The 22,261-nt window shown below is 45.5% G+C and overlaps 2 protein-coding genes across 9 annotated transcripts in view; one reads left to right on the top strand and one right to left on the bottom strand.

Annotated features, from left to right (window-relative positions):
- RCOR2 (REST corepressor 2) overlaps positions 1-11,519 on the bottom strand; it is a 28,229-nt gene extending 16,710 nt beyond the window's left edge. For 4 of the 8 annotated variants that reach the window (XM_082202758.1, XM_082202760.1, XM_082202761.1 and 1 more), the window contains exons 1-2: positions 7,453-9,269; positions 5,926-5,992 (exon numbers count right to left, since the gene is read on the bottom strand). Coding sequence is in view for 3 of the 8 variants with exons in the window: in XM_082202757.1 (XP_082058883.1) it covers positions 5,926-5,976 (51 nt within the window). In the remaining 5 variants the exon portion in view is untranslated. Of the gene's footprint in view, positions 1-5,925; positions 5,993-7,452; positions 9,270-11,060; positions 11,173-11,417 lie in introns of those variants that run through there. The other 4 variants (XM_082202757.1, XM_082202754.1, XM_082202756.1 and 1 more) reach the window with 4 other exon arrangements.
- Positions 11,467-22,261, top strand: part of NAA40 (N-alpha-acetyltransferase 40, NatD catalytic subunit) — a 15,253-nt gene continuing 4,458 nt past the window's right edge. The window contains exons 1-7 of the mRNA XM_082202848.1: positions 11,467-11,593; positions 15,664-15,759; positions 16,383-16,435; positions 16,694-16,789; positions 17,455-17,613; positions 19,623-19,706; positions 21,573-21,650. Of these exons, the coding sequence (XP_082058974.1) occupies positions 11,588-11,593; positions 15,664-15,759; positions 16,383-16,435; positions 16,694-16,789; positions 17,455-17,613; positions 19,623-19,706; positions 21,573-21,650 (572 nt within the window). The 5' untranslated portion in view covers positions 11,467-11,587. The remainder of the gene's footprint in view (positions 11,594-15,663; positions 15,760-16,382; positions 16,436-16,693; positions 16,790-17,454; positions 17,614-19,622; positions 19,707-21,572; positions 21,651-22,261) is intronic.

Genomic DNA, 22,261 nt, shown 5'->3' with positions numbered 1-22,261 from the left:
TTAGTGCATTAAAATACAACACCTTGTCTGTATTGCATTTCTCTTTTTGGGGACTGACCCAGGAGCAGCTGTCATATGGAGTTACTGTGAGTGCATAATAAAAAATAATGTGTTTGAGAGTGTGAGAGAGAAATAAGGAGCACAGGTGCCTTTCACACATCATGAATGCATTCTCATGATGCAGATTCATGCAAGCATGTGCTTTTCGCTCTCCTCCTCCCAAGCTGAATTTCTATTTGGTGGGTATTTTCCGCTCTTCTTTCCAAGCCCCAAACTATAATCAGGCTCCTAAATTTAGAAGATACCAATGAGTAGCCTGCCTGGTCCCTTCACCGCATATGAGGCCATTCAAACCTCCTGCTGTCAGCAGGGATCCCAGAGTTCATGAGTCCGCCTACCCTTCCTCCCTCCACCAGCCCTCCCTCCACTGGGGCTGTGGGATGAGGAACCCGCAGACTAGGGAGCCTAGAGTAGATGCTGACTAGTGTTGCAAACTCTCCAGTCTTCTCAGTGCACAAGCTGCTCCCCCTGCAGCATTTACAGAATAATAGAATATGTATAGGAGAACATGTGCCAATAATGCATGTGTGTGCGCGTGTTGCACATGCATGCTCAAATGCAGCCCAAGGATGTGAATGCCCAAGTCTGTCTGCTTCAACATGGAGAAGCTGAACATCAAAGCCAAAGCACAAGGGGTGGGGGGAACTGATGCAAGGGAGAGTGAGAGCTCTGAACAGACCCAGCCGCTTTCCATCCTGCTGAAGATTAAAGGATCTGATTGCCCTCCAGGGAGCGTGCCTGGCCTGTAGCACTGCCCAGAGCAGAGGGAAGAGGAAGGGCCTGATTGGGGTCACGTACACACTCCCCCCCCCCTGCCATCGGCACACAGATACACAACTCTACTCTCCCACCTATATCCAGAAGCACAGCCATGCTCCCTCAAGTCTAGTCACACTCCACATCCTGCATTCCCTTCTCTAGGCACACAAAGAGCCACACACACACTCCCTCTATTGTCACATGCTGTTGCTACTACTTCATCACTCTATGCATATACCATCACATTTCCCCACTGCCTGCCATCACATACTTCCTCCCTCACTCTGCTGCTGCAAAGCTACACTCATTCCACAGCTGCTGCTCCATAAACTCCATCCTTACACAAAGAGTCATACCCTTCCTGCTCATAAACCACAAACTGTGTCACTCCCCACCTTGAATGCAGAGAGTCACACACCACACAAGACTATGCTGTTCCCAATTTATATGCTCCCTCTCCAGTGCCTACAGCTGTTTCCTACCCAAGCATTCCACATACTTTACAGCAGTCTCTCTCTCTCACACACACCTATGTATGGATTTCTCTGAACTACTTCTCATGTCTCTGGATTTAGTATTCTGCATGTATATCCTGTACTGAGATGTCCATTCCACATGCACTAACAATCCACAATGCCTATGCATCCCTCCCCAGTGCTCCTTCTCTGTGACAGAGAGATCCACCTCTATAGAAAAGTAGAACCCATAACCACTGCTTTACCGTTCATCTATATAGCATTCCCACTCCTGATACACAGACCCATCTTTCCCCACCCACATAAGCCTACTGCCCACTACTTCTAGGGTTTGCTGAATGACTTAGTTCTTCTTTTGCTGATTCTGCCTTCCTCATGATGGTCCCCAGCTTTCCAGCTACAGCAAACCTTCCCACTTCAGCACTTCCCCATCGTTTAGAGGCTAAGAAAGGGAAGGTTTGAGGTTGCATTTGTGCAGTGCAGTGGGGGGCTGCATCCACAATAAAATAAGTCCCTGGCTTCCCCCTTTCCCAGTGCACAAAGGCCTGGAAAATTCAAGTTTACTTTTGCAATAAATCTGCTCCACCCCCTCCCAATATGGTTCCTTCCCTTCTTCAGACCTCCCCCAGCTGCATTCTCCCTGCACCCAGCTCCACCCCAACACAAAGGGGGGGGGTAAATTCAGGAGAGACAGGCTCCCTCTTTTGTGCAGCCACACAAAGAACAAGGACTGGAAGCAGATGCCATCTGCTCCCTGCAACCTGACAGTCTTAAAGAGACAGACACTTCCCCCTCCCCCTCCCCCTCTGCCAGGAGAGCGAGGGGTGAGGGGCGGAGGGTTGCTAGTGTTTGGTGGCAGGGAGGATGGAGAAGTGCAAGCTTCCCTTTTCACCCCAAATCCTAAACCTATCTAGGTGAAGAATGTTTGTTAGCACAATATGATGGGGAAGGAGCCAGCTAGTCCCAAGCACCAGTGACACCAGTTTAGGTTATTAACCTGCATGTTTGTGTGGCAGAACTATAGCAGTGGCAACAAGAAAGAGTAGGAAAAATTGTCTGCTCAGGCAAATGGACTTCATGGTGTCAGTTAGCCGCCTGCAGACACCCATACCTACAGCACCCCACTGTCACAAGAAGCACAATGTCTGCCCTTTTGTTCCCTTAGGGTGGAGATGGAGATGAAGCCCCATGCCCTGGTGCTTGAGGGGTTAAGCTTTCAGCAGTGGCAGCTGCGCCTTCAGTCAAGCTGTGCCAAGCCATCCTCTTGCAGCTCTACTCATCAGGAGGAGGAGTGGGGGGGGGCAACAAGAGATATGATCCAAGCTGTCTGTCCCTCTGGCCATGTCCATTCATGCTGGCCAAGAGAGGATATAGAATTTGACTGGCAGAAACCCCAAACCTGGAGAGGCCTGAAGGGAAAGTAGGAGGCTGCCACGGATGATGCCAGACAGAAAAGAAAGATGGGAGGGGGTGGCAGAATCGGACAGCAAGAAGCAATCTGCTCCCTGGGGAGTGTTGGTGAAGAGGTACAGGGTAGAGAGCAATATTGTTGTTCTTGGATTAACCACTAGTCCCTCTTGCCTGAGCTTGTCTATTTCTCTCTCTCTTTCTCTTTCTCTCTCTCTCTCTCTCTCAACTAGGAGGGTGATGATGCCTCCCCTCCGGAAGGAGGACACAGGAGCTTGTCTCTAGCAGCCTGGGAAAGGAGCCAATGTGGTGAAATGCAGCCTCCCCTCCTCCTGCCATCACCTTGGCCTTTCCCCTGGAGACTGGATACATGAGCTGGCTATGCAAGGAAGCTCACTCTCTCCCTCCTCCCGCGCTCCCCCCCCCCACCAGCAGTAAGAGAAGGAATACCTGCATTTCCTGAGCTGCTTTGTCATTCACAAAGCAATAGGTACAATAGGCTGGAAATGGAAATAGTACCACCAGCACATCTGCAAAAAGAACTACAAAATAAAAGCCATGACTGCGGATGCTACTCAAGGAAAGATGCTGGACAAGAAACCTGGTGGTGGTGTGGATCAGTTAGGCCAGAATGCTTTTTGAATATCAGCCAACAATATTCAGTTTACAAACAGAGAGGAGAGAAACAGCCTGTTGTTCACACTCCATACTTTCTGTGCTCATATATTACAGTTAGCAACTTGATCTACAACTGGCACAGCCGTATGAAGTGCAAGAAGACCTGTAGTTCTCAACAGAGAAGAACTGTTGCAGCTATAAATGTAATATGTAGTTCCAGGTTTGGAGGAGCAGAATGAGGGGAAGCAGCTGGACTGAAGGTCAATTCTTGGAAAAGGAGATGGGGGGGGATGTGGTTTGGGGCCCAATGGTGGAACGCAGAGTATAGAATGGCAGAAGGTTGGGTCAAAGAGCTGTTTAACATAAAAGGAGGGAGAAAAGAGCCTGAAGAGTTGAGGCACTTGTGCCTAGCTGCAGGGAAACTGCTTCCATGTGTGAAATAACACCCAAGGAATGAGAGCTGAAGAGCACCCTCAAAACTTTTGTCACAAAAATCCAAGGCCAGGAGAATCAAAAGGCCACAGTTTTGGACTGAAAAGCAGGCTGTGGCTGTTCATGCAGACAAAGACATGAAACTGCATTAAGGACTCTGGCAGCAATCATTCAGAAATGAAGCATTTTGCTCTGATCATATTCGCAAGTTCAGGAAAACACTATTTGCAAATATATAAAAATGTAGTATTTCCATCTTTATAAAGATTAATGCATATTTCCAGTGTATGAGATAAACTGATAGAGAGATAATGTGAACCAAGGACACTACAGTGGTACCTCGGGTTAAGAACTTAATTCATTCCGGAGGTCTGTTCTTAACCTGAAACTGGTCTTAACCTGAGGTACCACTTTAGCTAATGGGGTGTCCTGCTGCCGCCGTGCGATTTCTGTTCTCATCCTGAAGCAAAGTTCTTAACCTGAGGTACTATTTCTGGGTTAGTGGAGTCTGTAACCTGAAGCGTCTGTAACCCTAGGTACCACTGTGTTAATCTGAGCAAAGCTGCTGCACTTACGGAACTCAGGCAAAAAACACACAATGAATTATCAAGGTTGTGAAAAGCAGCAGTAGGGAACCTGTGGCCCTCCAGATGTTGATGGACTCCAGTTCTTATCAGCTCCAGTCAGCATGGCCAATGGTCAGAAATGATGGAAGTTGGAGTGCAACAATATATGGAAGGTCACAGTTTCCCCACCTCTGGTGTTAAATTTTGTGTTTTCATCACCTTCCCCTCTGTGGGCCTCTGGAGCCACTAACTGCTTCTGATGCTTCTCTGAATGGGTTTCGGTTCCAGCAGGCTAACAGGGAACCATGATGCTTTGTGCTATATAATACATTCAAAACAAGGATACAGGTAATATTCAGAGGAAGAAAGCTGAGTCACAAAGCAGAGGACTGGAATTAAACACAGGTTTAATCTGTGTGACCTAGGTAAATCACAAGATCTCACTAGGTCCTTTTGCTTTCAAAAGGAGGAGATGGTGATGACGCAAGCTTAATAATGAGAGAGAAATGTGTGGAGTTAAAGGGGTAAAAATGTATGTTAAAAGGTCACATATGTTAAAAGGTTAGTGCTGAGAATCTTATATATTGTTGTAAGATACTACAGCAGGGAGAGCAGCAAGCAGTACAGGAGATGGTGGGGGTTCTGAGTGGGAGGGTGTCCTCTAACTTGTGATCTCATTCTTCTTTGACTCTAATTCCAGTCTCAGGGACATTTCCTCCAAAGGTGACACTGGGTCTCTGGCACACAACCTGAATCCAGGGTCATATGACCCAGTGAAAAAGCAAGCAGCAACATCCTAAGTGACCTGGAGGCAACTCAGTACCACCTCCTAGTTTAATTCACCTCCTGCCCCCACCCCCATAGCATGAAAGGAGGGAGAGGTTGAACCTCCCCCTTTTCCGTCTAATTTTGAGGGGGGAAACTTACAGCACAAGCGCCCTCTGGTGCCTGACTTAGGTTGCATAAGCAAAATAGGGGTTTTTTTTAACAATACATCTGGTTTTAATCTTCACATGAGCCCTGCCCAGAATCATCAGGCATGCCCTCTCTAAAATAGGTAGGATGTTCCTTAGTCAGTTCCTGTTCCCTCCACAAGGTATTATCAAGATGGTTCATGAACTTTATATATTTTATTTTTTAGTATTGTATTTTAACAGTACTGAACTGTGAAAAATTCACATCTGGAAATTGATATTGAGAGAAGAGAAATAAAACACTTGATTTTAAAGAAAGAGACAAAGAGGAAGCTACTAATTAAAGGGAGACCACCCCAGAAAAACCTTCCCACTTATCACTCCATACTGGACTGAAATGCCATTTGAATAAAAAGAAATCACCACAGAGCAGTTCTGAGATGGGAAGGCAACATAGAATATTCTCAAATGAAATAATAAAGTAGCTGGGGAAACCCAGCCAGATGGGTATAAATAACAAATTATTATTATTATTATTATTATTATTATTATTATTATTAGGTGGCAATGACACCTCCTGGGTTTTCTATAAAATTGCAGTGAACGAAGGATGTCTATTCCAGACCAAATGACTGGTAAAACCAAGTGCAGTATATAAGCTGTGAGCCTGGAGATATCTAGATCAAAGCTTACCTCTGCCATGAACTCAGTAGGTGGTCTTCTTAGATAAACTACAGTTCTCATGGTCTCAGCTCTCTATCTGCAATATAAGAATAATAGTAACCTACATTACAGGACTGTTGTAAGATTTCCTGAGTTTAAGTCAAATCCTTTTAATATCTGAAATGTGCAATATTAATATTTAAAGCATTATTGTGAGGCAAAACCCACCTATAAAAACCAAGTATCCTCTTGCAATAAAACCATGTTTAGCCACATTGACTGCAATGAGACTAAACCAGATTAAGTGTGGTATGTGGATTGTAGCCTCAGGCAAAGAAGCCATCCCCTCCAGCTACAGGAATAGGAATAAGCATCTGTAGGGACTGCATGGGGAGGGGGGTGCAGATAAAAGATCCAAAGCCTGTGTGTCTTTCTGTTTCAAAGTAAAAGATTCTCATCCCCAGCTAGACTCTCCAGGATCAATTTGTTGTTTGATGATGAAAGAGCAAACCGTACATGGCAAAGCCCACCATAGCCTCCCCAATGGCCTTCTCCTTATTTCTTGTTCCTTCTCCCAACATTTACTCTCTTTCCTCTTCCCCCACCCCCTCATGCATTCCTCTCACATATTCAACAACACTGGTTGGATAGAGGTCAAAACGGGCTGACGGGAGCCTTTTTCCTGGGATGTGACAAAAGTTCAGCCTGCCTCAGGACAGTTTACAAAAAACAAAAGTCCTCGATCTGTTGGAGCTGATCCCCATAAGAAATGGGCTTGTGTACTTGCCAAATTAATACTTTTGAATACAGTGGTGCCTCGCAAGACGAAATTAATTCGTTCCGCAAGTTTTTTCTTCTTGCGAGTTTTTCGTCTTGCGAAGCACAGTTTCCCATAGGAATGCATTGAAAATTAATCAATGCGTTCCTATGGAGACCATCCGGGGACAGAGGGGAAGCGCCGCGCCTTCCTCTCTGTCCCCGGACCTGTTTTAAACCAAGGGAAGGGGCAGCGGGGAGAATCGCTTCTCCCCGTTGCCGCCCCTTGGTTCAAAAGGGGTCCGGGGAGAGAGGGGAAGGCGCGGTGCCTTCCCCTCTGTCCCCTCTTTTGAAGCAAGGGGCGGAGGGGAGAAGATCGCTTCTCCCCGCCGCCCCTTGGTTCAAAAGGGGTCCGGGGAGAGAGGGGAAGGCGCGCGCGCCTTCCCCTCTGTCCCTGGAGATTGCAGGGCTGGCAACGGGGAGAAGCGATCTTCTCCCCGCTGCCCCTTGCTTCAAAAGAGGTCCGGGGACAGCGGGGAAGGCGCGCTGCGCTTCCCCGCTATCCCCGGAGCTTGCAGGGCAAGCTTCGTTTTGCGAAGCAAGCCCATAGGGAAATGCGTCTTGCGAAGCGGCTAAGAAAACGAAAAACTCCTTCGTCTAGCGAGTTTTTCGTCTTCCGAGGCGTTCGTCTTGCGGGGTACCACTGTATCTAGGGTGCTGCAGCTGATGTGTTCTGTGGGGCTGGGATGTTCTGGCTTTAAGGAGACACACACAACAAATAAGAGGTTTCTGGAACTTTACCTTTTCCCAAGGAGAGTCCGATGTCCTGTTGTGACTTCAAAACTACAACAAGCCTTACAAATCAACCAGGAAGCCACACCTTCTCCTCTACAAGTCCATATCTGCAATCCCAGATGTTTTCGTGCTGATGGTGATTTTTCAGTTGTGCAAGAGGAGAACTCTGCACATGTTCAGAAGCCCTCAGCCATGTCAGAGCTGAGACCTGTGTTTCAAACTCTGGTGAGCCTTGGCTCAGATTAAATCCTACTGAAGAAGAACTCATCTTAGCCCTGCCACAAACGAAGTGACATAAAAGATTGTGTGAGTTTATAACAAGAGTTGATCACTTTTGGTCTGATTTTACTGGGCTATCTCTCCTTTAGTGAAAGATCAGGAATAGGTAGGGAAACATTTTAGGAGTCATAGAAGGTGTAGGTAGAGTGATTAGGAAAGTTGGAACACAGAAGATTAAACCAAGAAGTTAACACCATCAGGAGGACCTGCAGAGTGTGGGTATCCTCTAGAACTAAGCTGAAATTTATCAGAAAAGAATTCCACACTGAACAGATGATTCTTTTTCTAAAAAATTATGGGTCACACATTTTTATGTTCTTTAAAAATTATATTGTTATTGGCTTTATATGACTACAATTGTATTTCCCTCCAGTCTTATTGCCAGCTGCACATAAGGATCTACCAAAAAAAGCAGTTCTAAAGGGACACATTGATATCTGAATGGGGACATGTGATTTAGAATTTGAAAAACAAGGGAGAATTTCTTAGGTTGTTCCAAGTAGAGCTGAAACAACCATGAACTTTAGAATGTGAATTAAAAAATGCTAATAAAAATGTTAATAAAATAATTAGTTTCAAACTCTAAAAAATAAATCCTAAACTGAGCAAGAACGGCAAACTTCATTTTTCTGCGGAAGAGTGCAGGGAAAGGGCAAAGGGTTAAGTTGCAAGGAAATTCACAGGCTGAATATAAGAGGCTTGCTGGATCAGACCAAAGGCCCATCAAGTCCAGAATCTGTTTCTACAGTGGCCAATGAGATGCCTCTGGGCAGCCCACCAGGAGGACATGAAGGCAACACTGCCTTTCTCTCCCATTCGTACCTCCCAGCAGAAGCTCCTTATTTAAAGGTATTATATACTGCCTCTAAACAGGGATTCAATTTAGCCATCATGGCCAATTCCCATTTGTAGGCGACCAGCAGTGCATATTACGGCAGTGAATTCCATATGTTAATTATGAATCATTGTGATGTGCTTTATTTCATCTCTGCTGAATCTATTGCCAGACATTCCATCTGATGAGAAACTGAAAATATTAACTGAAAATCCTGCATTGCATGACTAAATTTCTTATTGCTTTCCTCCCCCACACCCTTCCCTCTCAAATCTACTCTGGAGGATCCCCCAACTCCACTGAGCAGACTTTGAGGAAGATGGGGGACTGTGACAGTCTCATTGCACAATTGAAATCCTTGTATATATTGGATAAAGCCCTTTCCGATTAGTAATATTTAGGTAAGAAATTCAATTTGCATGTAGAATATATATTGATAAGAGTTTAATTACTTCTTTGTGCATTTGTAGTATAATAACCTGTATCCAGTGCTTTTTTCCAGGGGAGACACAGGGGTACGCATTTTGCGAATCTAAGTTTGGTCTCATTAAAGGTAAAGGGACCCCTGACCATTAGGTCCAGTCGTGGCCAACTCTGGGGTTGCAGTGCTCATCTCGCTTTATTGGTCGAGGGAGCCGGCATACAGCTTCCGGGTCATGTGGCAAGCATGACAAAGCCGCTTCTGGCGAACCAGAGCAGCACACGGAAACGCCATTTACCTTCCTGCCGGAGCGGTACCTATTTATCTACTTGCACTTTGACATGCTTTCGAACTGCTAGGTTGGCAGGAGCAAGGACCGAACAACGGGAGCTCACCCCGTCACGGGGATTCGAACCGCCAACCTTCTGATCGGCAGGCCCTAGGCTCTGTGGTTTAACCCACAGTGCCACCCGTGTCCCTTGGTCTCATTGGTCTCATTTCAATATAAGTAGGAAAATGAGAGTACCCCTAAACATTTTTTTAAGGAAAAAAAAGCACTGCCTGTACAGTATCTGCTTCTAGGATATACTGTAAATAAAAATTAAGTTGAAAATGTTAGGAGCAGTCATTTTAAGCATTTAATCATGCCAAATATTGAAATATGGATAAGCTGGCAGTAGGGAGCATTACAAAAGTTTATTTTATGGGATACTAGCAGCTCTGTATCTGGTACTGCTCAGGAATTCTAAGAAACCAAAAAATCAGTGAAGTTTTTTAATTGGTTGTTAGAATCAGTGGTTTTGAAAAGTTCAGTCCACTATCTTGATTCAAAATGGCATGTCTATTCAGAAGGAAAAACCCTGTTGCGAATAGGACTGCTGCCTAATTTCCCATGTGTGTGTTGCCTTTGCATACCAAGTACTGTTTGCTCTTTATTGATTTTAAATTATGAACCACTATGGGTTGATTGGGCAGTATAAAAATGCCTAAATAAATATTTCCACATTTAACACAGCATTTTTAATGGCTGACCTATGTTCTTCACTATGCTTTAAAATCTATTTTTGTTGTATATTGCTGTAATTTTATTCTCCCCCTCTCCATGTTAGTTTAAGCTGCTTTGAACACATACAGTAGTACAGTGGTACCTTGGGTTACATACGCTTCAGGTTACAGATTCCGCTAACCCAGAAATAGTGCCTCGGGTTAAGAACTTTGCTTCAAGATGAGAACAGAAATTGTGTTCCGGCGGCGCAGCAGCAGCGGGAGTCCCCATTAGCTAAAGTGGTGCTTCAGGTTAAGAACAGTTTCAGGTTAAGAACGGACCTCCAGAACGAATTAAGTACTTAACCCGAGGTACCACTGTACCTCGCGGGTGACGCTGTGGGTAAAACCTCAGTGCCTAGGACTTGCCGATCGTATGGTTGGTGGTTCGAATCCCCGCGGCGGGGTGAGCTCCCGTCTTTCAGTCCCAGCTCCTGCCTACCTAGCAGTTCGAAAGCACCCCTAAGTGCAAGTAGATAAATAGGTACTGCTTTATAGAGGGAAGGTAAACGGCGTTTCTGTGTGCTGCGCTGGTGCTGGCTCGCCAGAGCAGCTTCGTCACACTTGCCACGTGACCCGGAAGTGTCTCCGGACAGCGCTGGCCCCGGCCTCTTAAGTGAGATGGGCGCGCAACCCTAGAGTCGGACACGACTGGCCGGTACGGGCAGGGGCACCTTTACCTTTACCACTGTACTGGAAAAGTGGGGTATATTTTAAATCAATTGGATTATTTAATCTCTTAACTGAGCCACACAGCTCATTATTTGGTACTTTTAAAAGTATAGGCTCTTTTTTAAGTACAGTACATATTGGAGATTTAAATAATTATAAATAATTAGCTAATGTTTTAATCATATTCAGATTCCCGCTTTTTATTGTGCTAGTCACGATGACTGGCGGTGGCTTTTTCATATACGGATTTGGATTTTTAATTGTTCTTTTTTTAAAAAAAGGGGAAAGTAGTTAGAGCTGAAAAGCAAGGGCTATTATGAGGAGAAATTTGTTGAGGCACAGCAAAGTCATCCATCTCCCCACTGAGGTAAAACAGCCGTCTCTCTCAGTAGCCAATCAGCGCGGAAGAAACTTCGCCTCAACGGTCTCCCCAAAGCGCGAGACCGGCGACCGAAGATTGAACCGGGGCACTCCGAGGGCTACACCGCGCACGCGCCATCCTCTCCCTCTCATAAAGGTCTTCCACACTTTCCCGCCTTTCCTCCGCTTTAAATTCTCCTCTTCCCTCCCCGCCTTCTGAAGCTTAGGCCACCAACCCCTCTTCGGCGCACGCGCTCCGGAAGCCCCTTTACCCCTACCTTCCGCCCTCTTCACTACCCACATTCCGAGCCACGCGTGCGCAGCCACGCCCCTCTCCGCTCTCCTTTAGATGCTTCCCACCTCCACGCTGTGCGTCAGGTGCTGTTTGGTTGTCTCTTTCTTCCCCGCCGTTTGGGGCACTGCGCAGGCGCAGTAGGGGAATAACACCCCCCGCCTCTTATCACATTCGCCCCCCCCGGCTTTACGGATATCTTGAGGAGACTGTAGGGGGGCTCGTTGTCGTCATCGCCATGGGAGTGAGTAAGGCCTAGATTCCTCCCGGGGTGGGTGGGGGAGCGGGAAGGGAAGGGGGGATCAAGATTTTTTTGGGGGGGTGAAATGGGGGGGCGCTATTCTGTGGGTGGAAAGTTTTGTGTTGGGTAGGGAGAAAAAACAAAGGGGAAATCCGGAGGGGGGGTCAGTGTGGGGGTACCAAAGGAATAATAACGGGGGGAGAGCTGGGGGCGTTAATGGGAAGTTTGCTGCTGGAAGAAGTGAGGGGCTTAGGGATTGGTATTTGAGATATTAAAGTAGTTCATGGAAAAATGAGTGGGGCGGGGGTTCCTGACCCCCCCCTACAGGCAGGTTGGTAGTGGTAGGATTAGGAGACTTGGGGAGGGGGACGCCAAGTTTAGAGGAAGGAAAGTAAATGGGGGACACCTGTAGGCGTGTAATAAGGCAACTAAGGTTTAATGGGGGGCGAGGATTAAAATAGATGGTGGAAAGTGGGATATATTGGTGGTATTAAAGTAATTTGAGAGGGGCAGATATTAGGGGGGCGCTTTGAGTTAATGACACCCTAACACAGGCTGAGGGGTAAATCAGGGAGGGAAAGACTGGCTTGGAGAGGTGAAAGCAAGTTGGAGAAACATGTATTATGCAGGGGAAGATTTGGAGGAGGGGGGTGGTGGGGAGAAAAGAAAATTTGATGTGGGCAGGAAAATGAAAAAGTAAGAGGGAAATCCAGGGTGCAGGAGAGAGGAGGAGGAGACAAGGGGTGTTATGATAATGATGATGGGATTTGATGGCATGGGGTCAGGTTGTGGGGTTTTGAAATGGGAAGATATAAGAGAAGATAAAAAGTTTTGTATTGGAAGGAGGTGTGAATGGAGTTAGGGCTGTGGTGGATGGGTGTGTTTTAGGCCACTTTATCAACCTGGTGCCTTCCAACTGTTTTGGACTACAACACCCATCAGACATGCTGGCTTGACTGATAGCACTTGAGAGTCCAAAACAGAGGGGGAAGCCTGGTTTGAAGTAGGGTTTAGGATGGGGGGCGGAGATATGTGGCCTTGGTGGGTTCAGTTTACAGGGAGGAAGTAATGGATAATCGCAGAACTGAAAAGGTTAAATATTTGGAAGGTTAGGCTCAATTGTCCTGGGCAGAAATATTTGGGATGGAAGAACAATAGTGGGGGTTGTCAGGCAGTTCAGCCCTATGACAATGCCCACATTCTTTTAAATCACATTTACTTTTTATTTGAAGAGGTTTTTCTATTTAAAGCAGAACAAATAATCATTCTCCATGGAGATCTGAAAAGACCACCCATGCTAATAAAAAGGATTTCCCTTTTAACCCAGTTCAATCCTCACACCTTTGTGTACTTCTAAAATCTGGATGGCATTGGAGGTGCTTCAAGTTAGCAAATTGAAGCAGCTTTGGCATTTGTTTGCCTTGCTGATAGGAATGGTTTTTCTTTCCCTTCCTATAGCTGGATGATCCTAGGTGTCTGGAACTCAGGGGCAGGGTGGGCTATATGTTAACCCATGAAGCATCAGTATTATTTTTAGAAATCTAAATCAGTTTTTTAGATGCCAAGTGCTGGCAGGTGTACTTTGTCATTGTAGGAGAAGCTGCAGTTATTGGAATTCTCCTAGCCTGCTCAGCCCTTAAAGGTACAAGCACCTTCTCTCAAAACGTGTCATAGGTCAAGCTTGTCAGTCACCACTTGCCTGTTTCCCAGGGGTGCGCAAGAACTGCCTTCAGACAGCTTGACACAAACGCTTCCATTAACTGGAAGAAGCCTATTTACCTTTCTTGCTGTTGATGTGCCACAAATAACATTTAACAATATGTCATTCACATACTTACACTGCAAGGCAGAAGCAGTCAAAGAAGGGTTCATAAAATTATCTCTTCCAAGCAATCTAAGGAACCCCATCTTCCAACATAACAGAGTAGCACCTGCAAGGGAAAAATATATATCTATTGCAGGTGCATGCCTCTTCAGGCCAGGAGATACACACCATCTATCCTTTTTTATTGTTTTGGAAGTTGCTTCAGGTCTTGCTTGTGCCAGGAAGATGCAGACACAGCATTCTGCTCCCATCTGCTGGCAGTCTTCCTGCCCCACATTCTCCCTGCTCCGACTGAACTAGCTTCTCAGCCAATTTCATGTCGGGGGTGGGGGGAGAAGGATGTCCTTGCTTGAACTTTAGCAAGGGTGGAAGGGTTGCATTGAGGTTAGGCGCATGTTTTTGGCTCAGAACCTCTGCTATTCACTGACTCACCAGCCTGGCAAAACTTAACAACACTTCATAAGCGAGTGTTTCTTTTTCTTCCTTTTTTCAAAAAATGTTGATTGTATCCAGTGTTAGTCCTATTTAGAGTAGACATAATAATAATAATAATAATAATAATAATAATAATAATAATAATAAATAAATAATGTATTTATACCCCGCCCATCTGGGTGGCTTCCAAAAAAATATTAAAATACTGTAATACATCAAACATTAAAAGCTTCCCTAAACAGGGCTGCCTTCAGATGTCTTCTAAAAGTCTGGCAATTGTTGTTCTCTTTGACATCTGGTGGGAGGGTGTTCCACAGGGCGGGTGCCACTACCAAAAAGGCCCTCTGCCTGGTTCCCTGTAACTTGGCTTCTCGCAATGAGGGAACCGCCAGAAGGCCCTCGGTGCTGGACCTCAGTGTCCGGGTAGAACGATGGGGGTGGAGACGCTCCTTCAGATATACTAAAATTAATGAATATAAGGTAAGTCGTTAACTTCAATGGATCTATTCTGAGCTGGACTAGCACTGGACACAACTCGGTATTTCCAAGTCAGATTTGAACTGGCTCTTGGGACTGTAGGTGGAAAAATGAATGTAGGATAGAAAGCTGTTTCTCTAGGAAGCCTGGGTTCCTGTCTCTTTAGCACAAGAGGAGGCTGCATGCCCTGCAGATTTTGCTTAGCTACAACTCCTATCATCTCTGACCGCTGGCTAGCCTGGTTGGGGCTGAGGGAAGTTCTATTCCAAAACCTCTAGAAGGTACCCCACTGGCTACCCTTGTTCTAGGGTTTGATGTTCCCTGTTGCTCTCAAAGCCTGCATCATAACCTCCTTACACTCACCCACACCCTGGACAGGAAAAATCGTGATATGAGAGGAGAAATGTGACAAATGAAAAAACCCTCTGTCACCCATGAGCTGCAAGTTCTTAGCATTTCCCTGTGTTCCCTAGCACTGCTCTTGCCAAAAGGGTGTTTTTGTTTGTTTGTTTGTTTGTTTGTTTGTTTGTTTGTTTGTGTAAGTGTGTATTTAAACCTGCAAGCTTTAATTGGCTGAAGTGGTCAATTAATCCACAAGGTTTAGTTGAAGCAGCGAGGGGCAATATTAATCAGTGGAGCTGCAAATTGAGAGTAAGCTCTCTGTTTTTATTTTGCTTTTTTGCTCTACTAGAAATAGCTTTCCCTGTTTGGCAGCATCATTTGGTTTGGCATAATCCTTAGGTTGCCAGTGTTTCATAGAACATAGGAGCCCTGGTAGCTGCCTTAAATTGAGCCAGACCATTCTGCCTGTCTCACTTAGTATTGTCTGCACCAGGAGTTCTCAAACTGGCCCATGAGCTTCATTTAAGTGGTCTGTGGAGTGTCTGTGGATTTGTAGTCAACGACAGAAACCACATGTGCATTGTGTTACATATTCACATTGCTTTGTAATAGTATTTCAATAGCTTATTATATCTTGCATTGTTTTACACTTCGGATCCTGTGGAATACAATAAAACACAATATATAAGAAATAAAAGAAGCAGTTAAAAATACACTGTGCTAGATGCTGTATGCTTTTTTAATTGTATTTTTATTGCCACCAATAAAGTTGGGAACCACTGCTCTACGCTGACTGACAGTGTGGCTCTAGGATTACAGGCAGGAGTCTCTCCCAGCCCTGGAGAGCAGATGCTGGGAGATACCTGGAGAGCCTGTGGCGTGAACTTTTGTAGTCCATGTAGGGGAAGCCACGCTTAAGGCTATATCCTGAGTACAACTATGCTGCATTTACATGTTGTGCCTTGTTCTAACATCTCAGCCCTTCTTCTTTCAGAGGAAATCAAGTAAAGGCAAGGAGAAGAAACAGAAACGACTGGAGGAGCGAGCAGCAAGGGATGCCATCTGTGCCAAGGTGGAAGCTGCAAATAAAGTGAGCTTTGTTTTCTCTTTCCCCTCGACATGGAGACTGCGCCTGGTATAGTGGCAATAGAGCAGCAGTTCCCTCCAGATAGTTTGGACTGCAGCTACCATCTTGCTTGACCATTGGTAATGCTGGCCAGGGCTGATGGGAGTTGTCCAAAACATTAGGAGTCCACCAGTTTGGGGAAGTCTGGAAGTTCAAAGGTTAGATTCGGGTTAGAGACCGAGGTTCAAATCCCCACTTGGTTGTGGAAGTTCCCTCAATGGCCTGGACCCAGTTTGCTTATTTCTGTGCAGCACCAGCCAATTAACGCTGTCTGTCACTGCTGCCAAGATGTTGCTGCTGAATGTCAGAGACCACTGATTATAACTTATCCGCTGTTTGCTGTTCCAAAATTTCTTGGACAGTATATGCAAATAAACAGGAAGAAGTTGTTTAAAAAACCCCCAATTCCAAACACTTTCTCTCCTCCCCACTTGGAATTCACGGTGAGCTAAAAGCTAGAGAGAGAGCACTTTTCCCAAAGTGAACCCTTTAAATGTTAAAAGCACCTGAAAAAGTATCTCTTTGCTTGACTGCACTGCAGACATCTATCTCTTCTTATCTTTAGTATGCTCTCTTTCTTTCCATAGTTGGGAGACCCCTTAGAAGCCTTCCCAGTGTTCAAGAAATATGACAGAAATGGGTGAGTAGAAGTTCTCTGCTCTTCATTTTTGAGGCTAGAGGGATTTGAACCCAGGTCTTCTTGGTCAAAGCGCTTGCTTTGAGACAGTGTGTGTGTGTGTGTGTGTGTGTGTGTGTGTGTGTGTGGAAAGCCGTGAAACGCTTGCTGCTGCTCCGTCTGGTATTGCATGCTTCTTGCTCCTGGGACTCAGCTACAAAGTGGACTTCTATTTATGCATATTGAAACCTAATGGCTTCCGTTTCCTTTCTCTCTCTGCAGGTTAAACGTCTCCATTGACTGCAAACGAGTTTCCAGCTTGGACCCGACCACACTCGACTGGGCTTTTGAACTAACCAAAACAAACATGCAGACCTTGTAAGGCCCAAGGGGGACACTCAGGGGTAGTGGGCGGCAGTGGGGAGCTATTGCCAGCTGTTGTGGGGATGTGCAAGAGCAGGGGGGATGACTCACTTTCTTTCCCATCCCCCAAAAGTCGTATCTCCGCTTAAAAAAAAAAGCATTGTGCTCCAGATATTAGTGAGCTACTGCAAGTCAGAATAGGCAATCCTGGGGTAGATGGATCAAGGGCTTGACTCAGTATTCTGTGTTTCAGAGATTCCCAACAGAGGCTGCTGTTTTGTTAGTAAGGATGATCAGTTTTTCACAATTTTTCTCTGTAAGGGATTCGAGGAAGAAAGAAAGTAGAACAGGTTGCAGAGCCTATCAGGCAATTGCATTGCTAACTGTCACAGAGATCTTGCAATTGTCTTTCAAACCAGCTTCTTGCCCCCTCTGATGGCTAATAGAGTTGGGTCCGCTTTGCAGAGTTTGCTAGGTAGCCATCCAGAGGTGCTGCTCAAAGCCCAGGTGGAGAAGGGGAACGGGTCCCGAACGTGCTCCGGTACCCAAGAGATTCCCTCCCTCTCCTAGGCAGCAATGCAGGCTGCTTCTTATGGTGAGTACTATCTCCAGGTGGCTGAGCTCTCCCGTAAGGAGAGGGTGTGAAGCGATTGGTTTTTATGCTCTCTTCCTCTCCGCAGGTATGAGCAGAGTGAGTGGGGCTGGAAAGACCGGGAGAAACGAGATGAGATGTCAGATGACCGTGCTTGGTACCTAATCGCTCTGGATGACGGCTCCCTTCCCGTAGCTTTCTCACACTTCCGCTTTGATGTGGAGTGTGGGGATGAGGTCCTCTATTGGTACGTCTCCTGCTAGGCACGTTCATATTTATTTTCAGGACTCTTGGAGTGCCCTCAGATTCTGCACTTGGGGAGGGCCAGGTGGATCATAGCAGAGTGGAAGGATGCACACAAGTCAAACCTGCTACAAAATTTTGCAGGGTACAGGAAGAGGGATGTGGGAAGTGGAAGCTTATTGATATCCTGTATCAGCCCAGCTATATAATTGGGGACAGAAAGCTTCCTTTATTGTGTAAATCACTGCTGTTTCGATAACTAACACACAAAATGTAAGAATGGGTTTAGACACTAGGAGGGAATATGTTGTTTAGTTATTACTGCTTCCTTTTCTCACATTAGTGAGATCAGCACAGTACCATCCTTTGCAGCTTAAACTTGGAAACTAAGACAAGATTGATTTAACTTCTTGAAACAATAATCCAGAATGCTTTAAAATGGACTGTATTTTCCCTGGAATTACCTACCCTTTTGTCCCCTCTTAAAATAACAATCGCACACACATTGTTTTGTGAAGAAATGAATGTAGTAATTAGTTACATAATCTAGGTTTCGAATCACCAGTTACAGTAGCAAGACCATCAGCAAAACTACCATCTGAGTTACAAAAGTACAAAATGTAAGTTCAAAAATGGTAAGCTCAGAGTGCAGAGTTCAGACGTATGTGTGGCCAGCTTGGAAGCATAATGAAGAAAGAGGAGTCTGCCCCAAGGAGGAAGGAAGTACATAGTGTTACAGCTTCCTGTCAACAGCAGACAAAGGAAGAAATCTCACAGAGTTTTCTGTAGCAAATTTTACGGGAAAGCCCTGTGAGCCTCAGCTCCTTCATGTTCCCATCTGGCAAAGCACAAATTGTTGGGTTGACTGCAGTAATGTCCCACACAAAAAAAGTTAGTGTGAAGTGCTCTTGTTCAGTGCGCAGGCCAGCCATGCCCTCTTTCAGGTTGTTCCTTTCCATTCTGCACCTACCCATACAACATTCCTATATTCCTTGGCTACTTGATCCTCATTCAGCTGTTTGGGGATTTATTCATTTTAGTCTGTTAAGTTTTTGTCTCTAAAGACTCCTAAAAAAAACCTTGGGTTTCCCTGAGGATGCTGATAACTCCAATCTTGATATATACCATCCTTCTCCATGCTGCTTCCCTTCAGATGTTGTTGGACTACAGCTCCTATCACCCTACGTCACTTGTCACACTGGTTGGGCCTAGTGAGAGTTGTATTAAAAAATGCCTGGCGGTCATCTGGTTGTGGAAGACCATATGATGCATTCAGTCTCCATCATCTTCCAGCTTCAAGGATCAGGTAGCAGGTGACGGAAGACACCTTTCTCTGCCTTGGACAGCTTCTTCCAATCAGAGTAGGCAGTACTGGGCTAGATGGCCTACTCTGGTGTAGCCTTGCCTGGTATAAGACAGCTTCCTGTGTTCTGAACAGAAGCACATAAAGAACAGTCCTGCTGAATCAAGTCAGTGGCCTATCTAGTCCAGCATTCTGTTCTCACAGTGGCCAAAGGGATGCCTATGGGAAGCCCACAAGCAGGACTCAAGCGCAAGAGCAACTTTCTGCCCTGTGGTTTCCAGAAACTGGTATTCAGAAAGACATTGCCTCCAACTATGGAGCATGGCCTTCCAAGCCTTATCTTCCATGAAAATCCGCACAGATTTGTTGTTTGATTTATGTGTGTAAACTGCTGCGTTTATTCCAGGTGCAAAATCTGAAGGGCTGTGTTCTTGCAGCTGCCAAACTGGTGGAAGGGAAGGGGTGAACGCAACATTACAAATCAGTTGTGGCTTTAAATAATCATTGTTTAGTGCTTATATAGTTCTATTTTCCTTTTACTCTGAGAGTTTGAAAGCCATTTGCATCCATTATGTCATCTGAAGCTGTGGGGAAAGACTGAATGGGGGTGGGGGTGGAATTTTGCAGCTCAGGGCAGCAATGTTTGTGGGGGGATTTCAAGGCCTGGGTGTTCTTTAATTGCATGTTGAAGCTCACCCTTTCCTCCTCAGCTACGAAGTACAGCTGGAAAGCAAAGTGAGAAGGAAAGGTCTTGGCAAATTTCTCATACAGATCCTACAGCTCGTGGCGAACAGGTAAGTGCACTATTTTCCCCTCTTCCTCTGAATTACAATTCTCTCTAGCTGTCTGAAGCTGCAGTCCTAAACATGCCCACTTGGAGTCGCTAATCTCTCCCCATTAAAAAACCCCTAACAAACCCTGAATATCTTGATACCAAGGATTGACATATAATGGCCTGAGTTGCATGACCACCCTAACTATGGATTACCAGGTTCGTGCAAGCATGCAGGTTTCCAGACATAAGCTTGCTGCTGCTGCTTTGCTTGTTCCTGCTCTTTTTTACTGCCACTCCAAGGTTTGGCTTAGTGTGTTATCTGAACTGGGACTCAAGCTTGGTGAGAGGAGAGAGCTTAACCTTGAGCTGTTGCCAGGGTTTGTGCTCAAAACGACTGGGGAGAAGAAAAGCAGCTGCATAGTTCCTGGTAAGCCACGGTTTGAACTTGCTGTGCTGTTGTCTGAACCAGGCCAGTGTGAATTCAGATGGTTCTGTTTTTAACCTCTTAACCATATCCAGCTAAATTCTACCCAGCTGAAATTCATGATCCTAAATTACTCCTGTCTATTAACTTCAGGGGGTCTACTCTGTGTAGAACTAGCGTTGTATACAACCCTCTGCATGTTGTATGTATCAAGTTAGGCATTTTTATTTTGCTTGCATTAAAATACAGTGGTGCCTCGCAAGACGAAATTAATTCGTTCTGCGAGTTTTGTCGTCTTGCGATTTTTGTCGTCTTGCGAAGCACGGTGTCGGGAAAGTTTTGGAAAAGCTTCAAAAATCACCAAAGTCTTTAAAAACCTCAAAAAAGGCTACCACGCCGCGTTCTATGAGTTGCTCCTCGAAGTCAAGTCGCAACTGTATTAACGGTGTTAAGAAAAAGGAAACAAACTTGCAAGACGTTTCCGTCTTGCGAAGCGAACCCATAGGGAAAATCGTCTTGTGAAGCAACTCAAAAAACCAAAAACCCTTTCGTCTTGCGAGTTTTTTGTCTTGCGAGGCATTCGTCTTGCGAGGTACCACTGTAAAATAAAAAGCACACTGCAACGAATTTAGTGTGGACCAGAACTGGAGCCTTCTGAAGACCTTGGGTGATGAAATTCCTGAGCAGCACCCTTCCCTAAATCTTCATCAATCCCTTCTGACACCTTTTTGAGCTTCCTTTGGTAGTTGTAAAGACTAGTGTTAGGATAGGGAAACCTGTGGCCCTCCAAATGTTGCTGGACTCCAGCTCCCATCAGCCCCATCAGAGATCATGGGAGTTGGTGTTCAACAACATCTGCAGGACCACAGATTTCCCATCCCTAGGCTACAATCTCGCTTTAATATAATCATCGGCATCATCTGATTTGCACATAACAGGTGTGTGAGCGCGCAAGATAATTGCTCCCAGATGAACGTGCAGCTATAAACTGCTGTCTTGCTAGCTAGCTTCCTGTGTTCTTTGAAAATGTCTGGATTTTAAAACCTAGGGTTGTATCCAGTGAAGTCCTACTGTGAGTAGGCACACTGAAATTAGTAAACCAAAGTTGATAAAGTCCATTCTTTTGAATGAGCCCTACTCAGAGTAGACCATCATTGGGTACAGTCATTAGATTATGCTCTCTGTTTTAATTAGTACTGCGTTAGCTCTGCTAAAACTTGGCAGTTGTCTGGAGGATCCAATTCTATAACAAATGCACTTTCAAACTTTGGCTTAAGAGAAGATGGCCATCCCCAAATATACAGACACGTGTGTGTATTTATTTGATAATTTCAATTTTTACATGGGATTGGAACTAATTTAAATTAGACTACTGTGAAAGTGCAAGGAGCTTTGTTTTGCTTTTGCTTTCTTTCTTGTGACCTCATACCATGCTGACCTTGTCTTCTCCCTGGCTCTTAGTACACAGATGAAGAAAGTCATGTTAACAGTATTTAAACACAATCATGGGGCCTACCAGTTCTTCAGAGAAGCGTTACAGTAAGACTTCATTTACTTCTTTTTTGCTCACCTGAAGTAGAGACCAGAAGAAGATGGGTTTGGGGAGATGCCCCTCTCCTACCCTTGTGATAGTTGGTTTTTTGACTCCCTTTGGCCAGGGATGGGGAGCATGTGGTCCTTCAGATGTTCCTGGACTCATCATCCCTGACCTCTGGGCATGCTGGCTGGGGTTGATGGGGGTTGGAGTCCAACAAAATGTAGAGGGCCAGTGGTTCCCTGTCCCTCTCTGAGCAAAGGGCGCAGAGCCCTTTTCAGAAAAATATTCCTTGATGGCTAACCTTCTGGGAGACCACATGCCGGAGGTGGGTGGGGCCAAAGCAAAGTGGGTGTGCCCATATATATCCTATACATCCACACACCTAGTCCTTCCCTTCCCAGCTACAGTCTCCAGGCAGATCATCCATTTTTCCTGCTTCCTTTCCTCCTTCAACAATCGAAAGAAAGCTCCCACTGGTTCCAGTAGAAGGCTCCCCCCCCCCCGGTCTAATTGCTGGGTGGAGATGAGACCAGGAGAGGAGGCCTTGCAGGTCCGAGGTTCCCCACACCTTTCTTAGGCCAAGGGCAGCAGGCACTGTTCAACAACAGCACAA

The sequence above is a fragment of the Podarcis vaucheri genome, assembly GCF_965113315.1.
Source record: "Podarcis vaucheri genome assembly, chromosome: 16".
Taxonomy (NCBI): domain Eukaryota; kingdom Metazoa; phylum Chordata; class Lepidosauria; order Squamata; family Lacertidae; genus Podarcis; species Podarcis vaucheri.
This window is presented reverse-complemented; position numbering and strand designations above follow the sequence as displayed.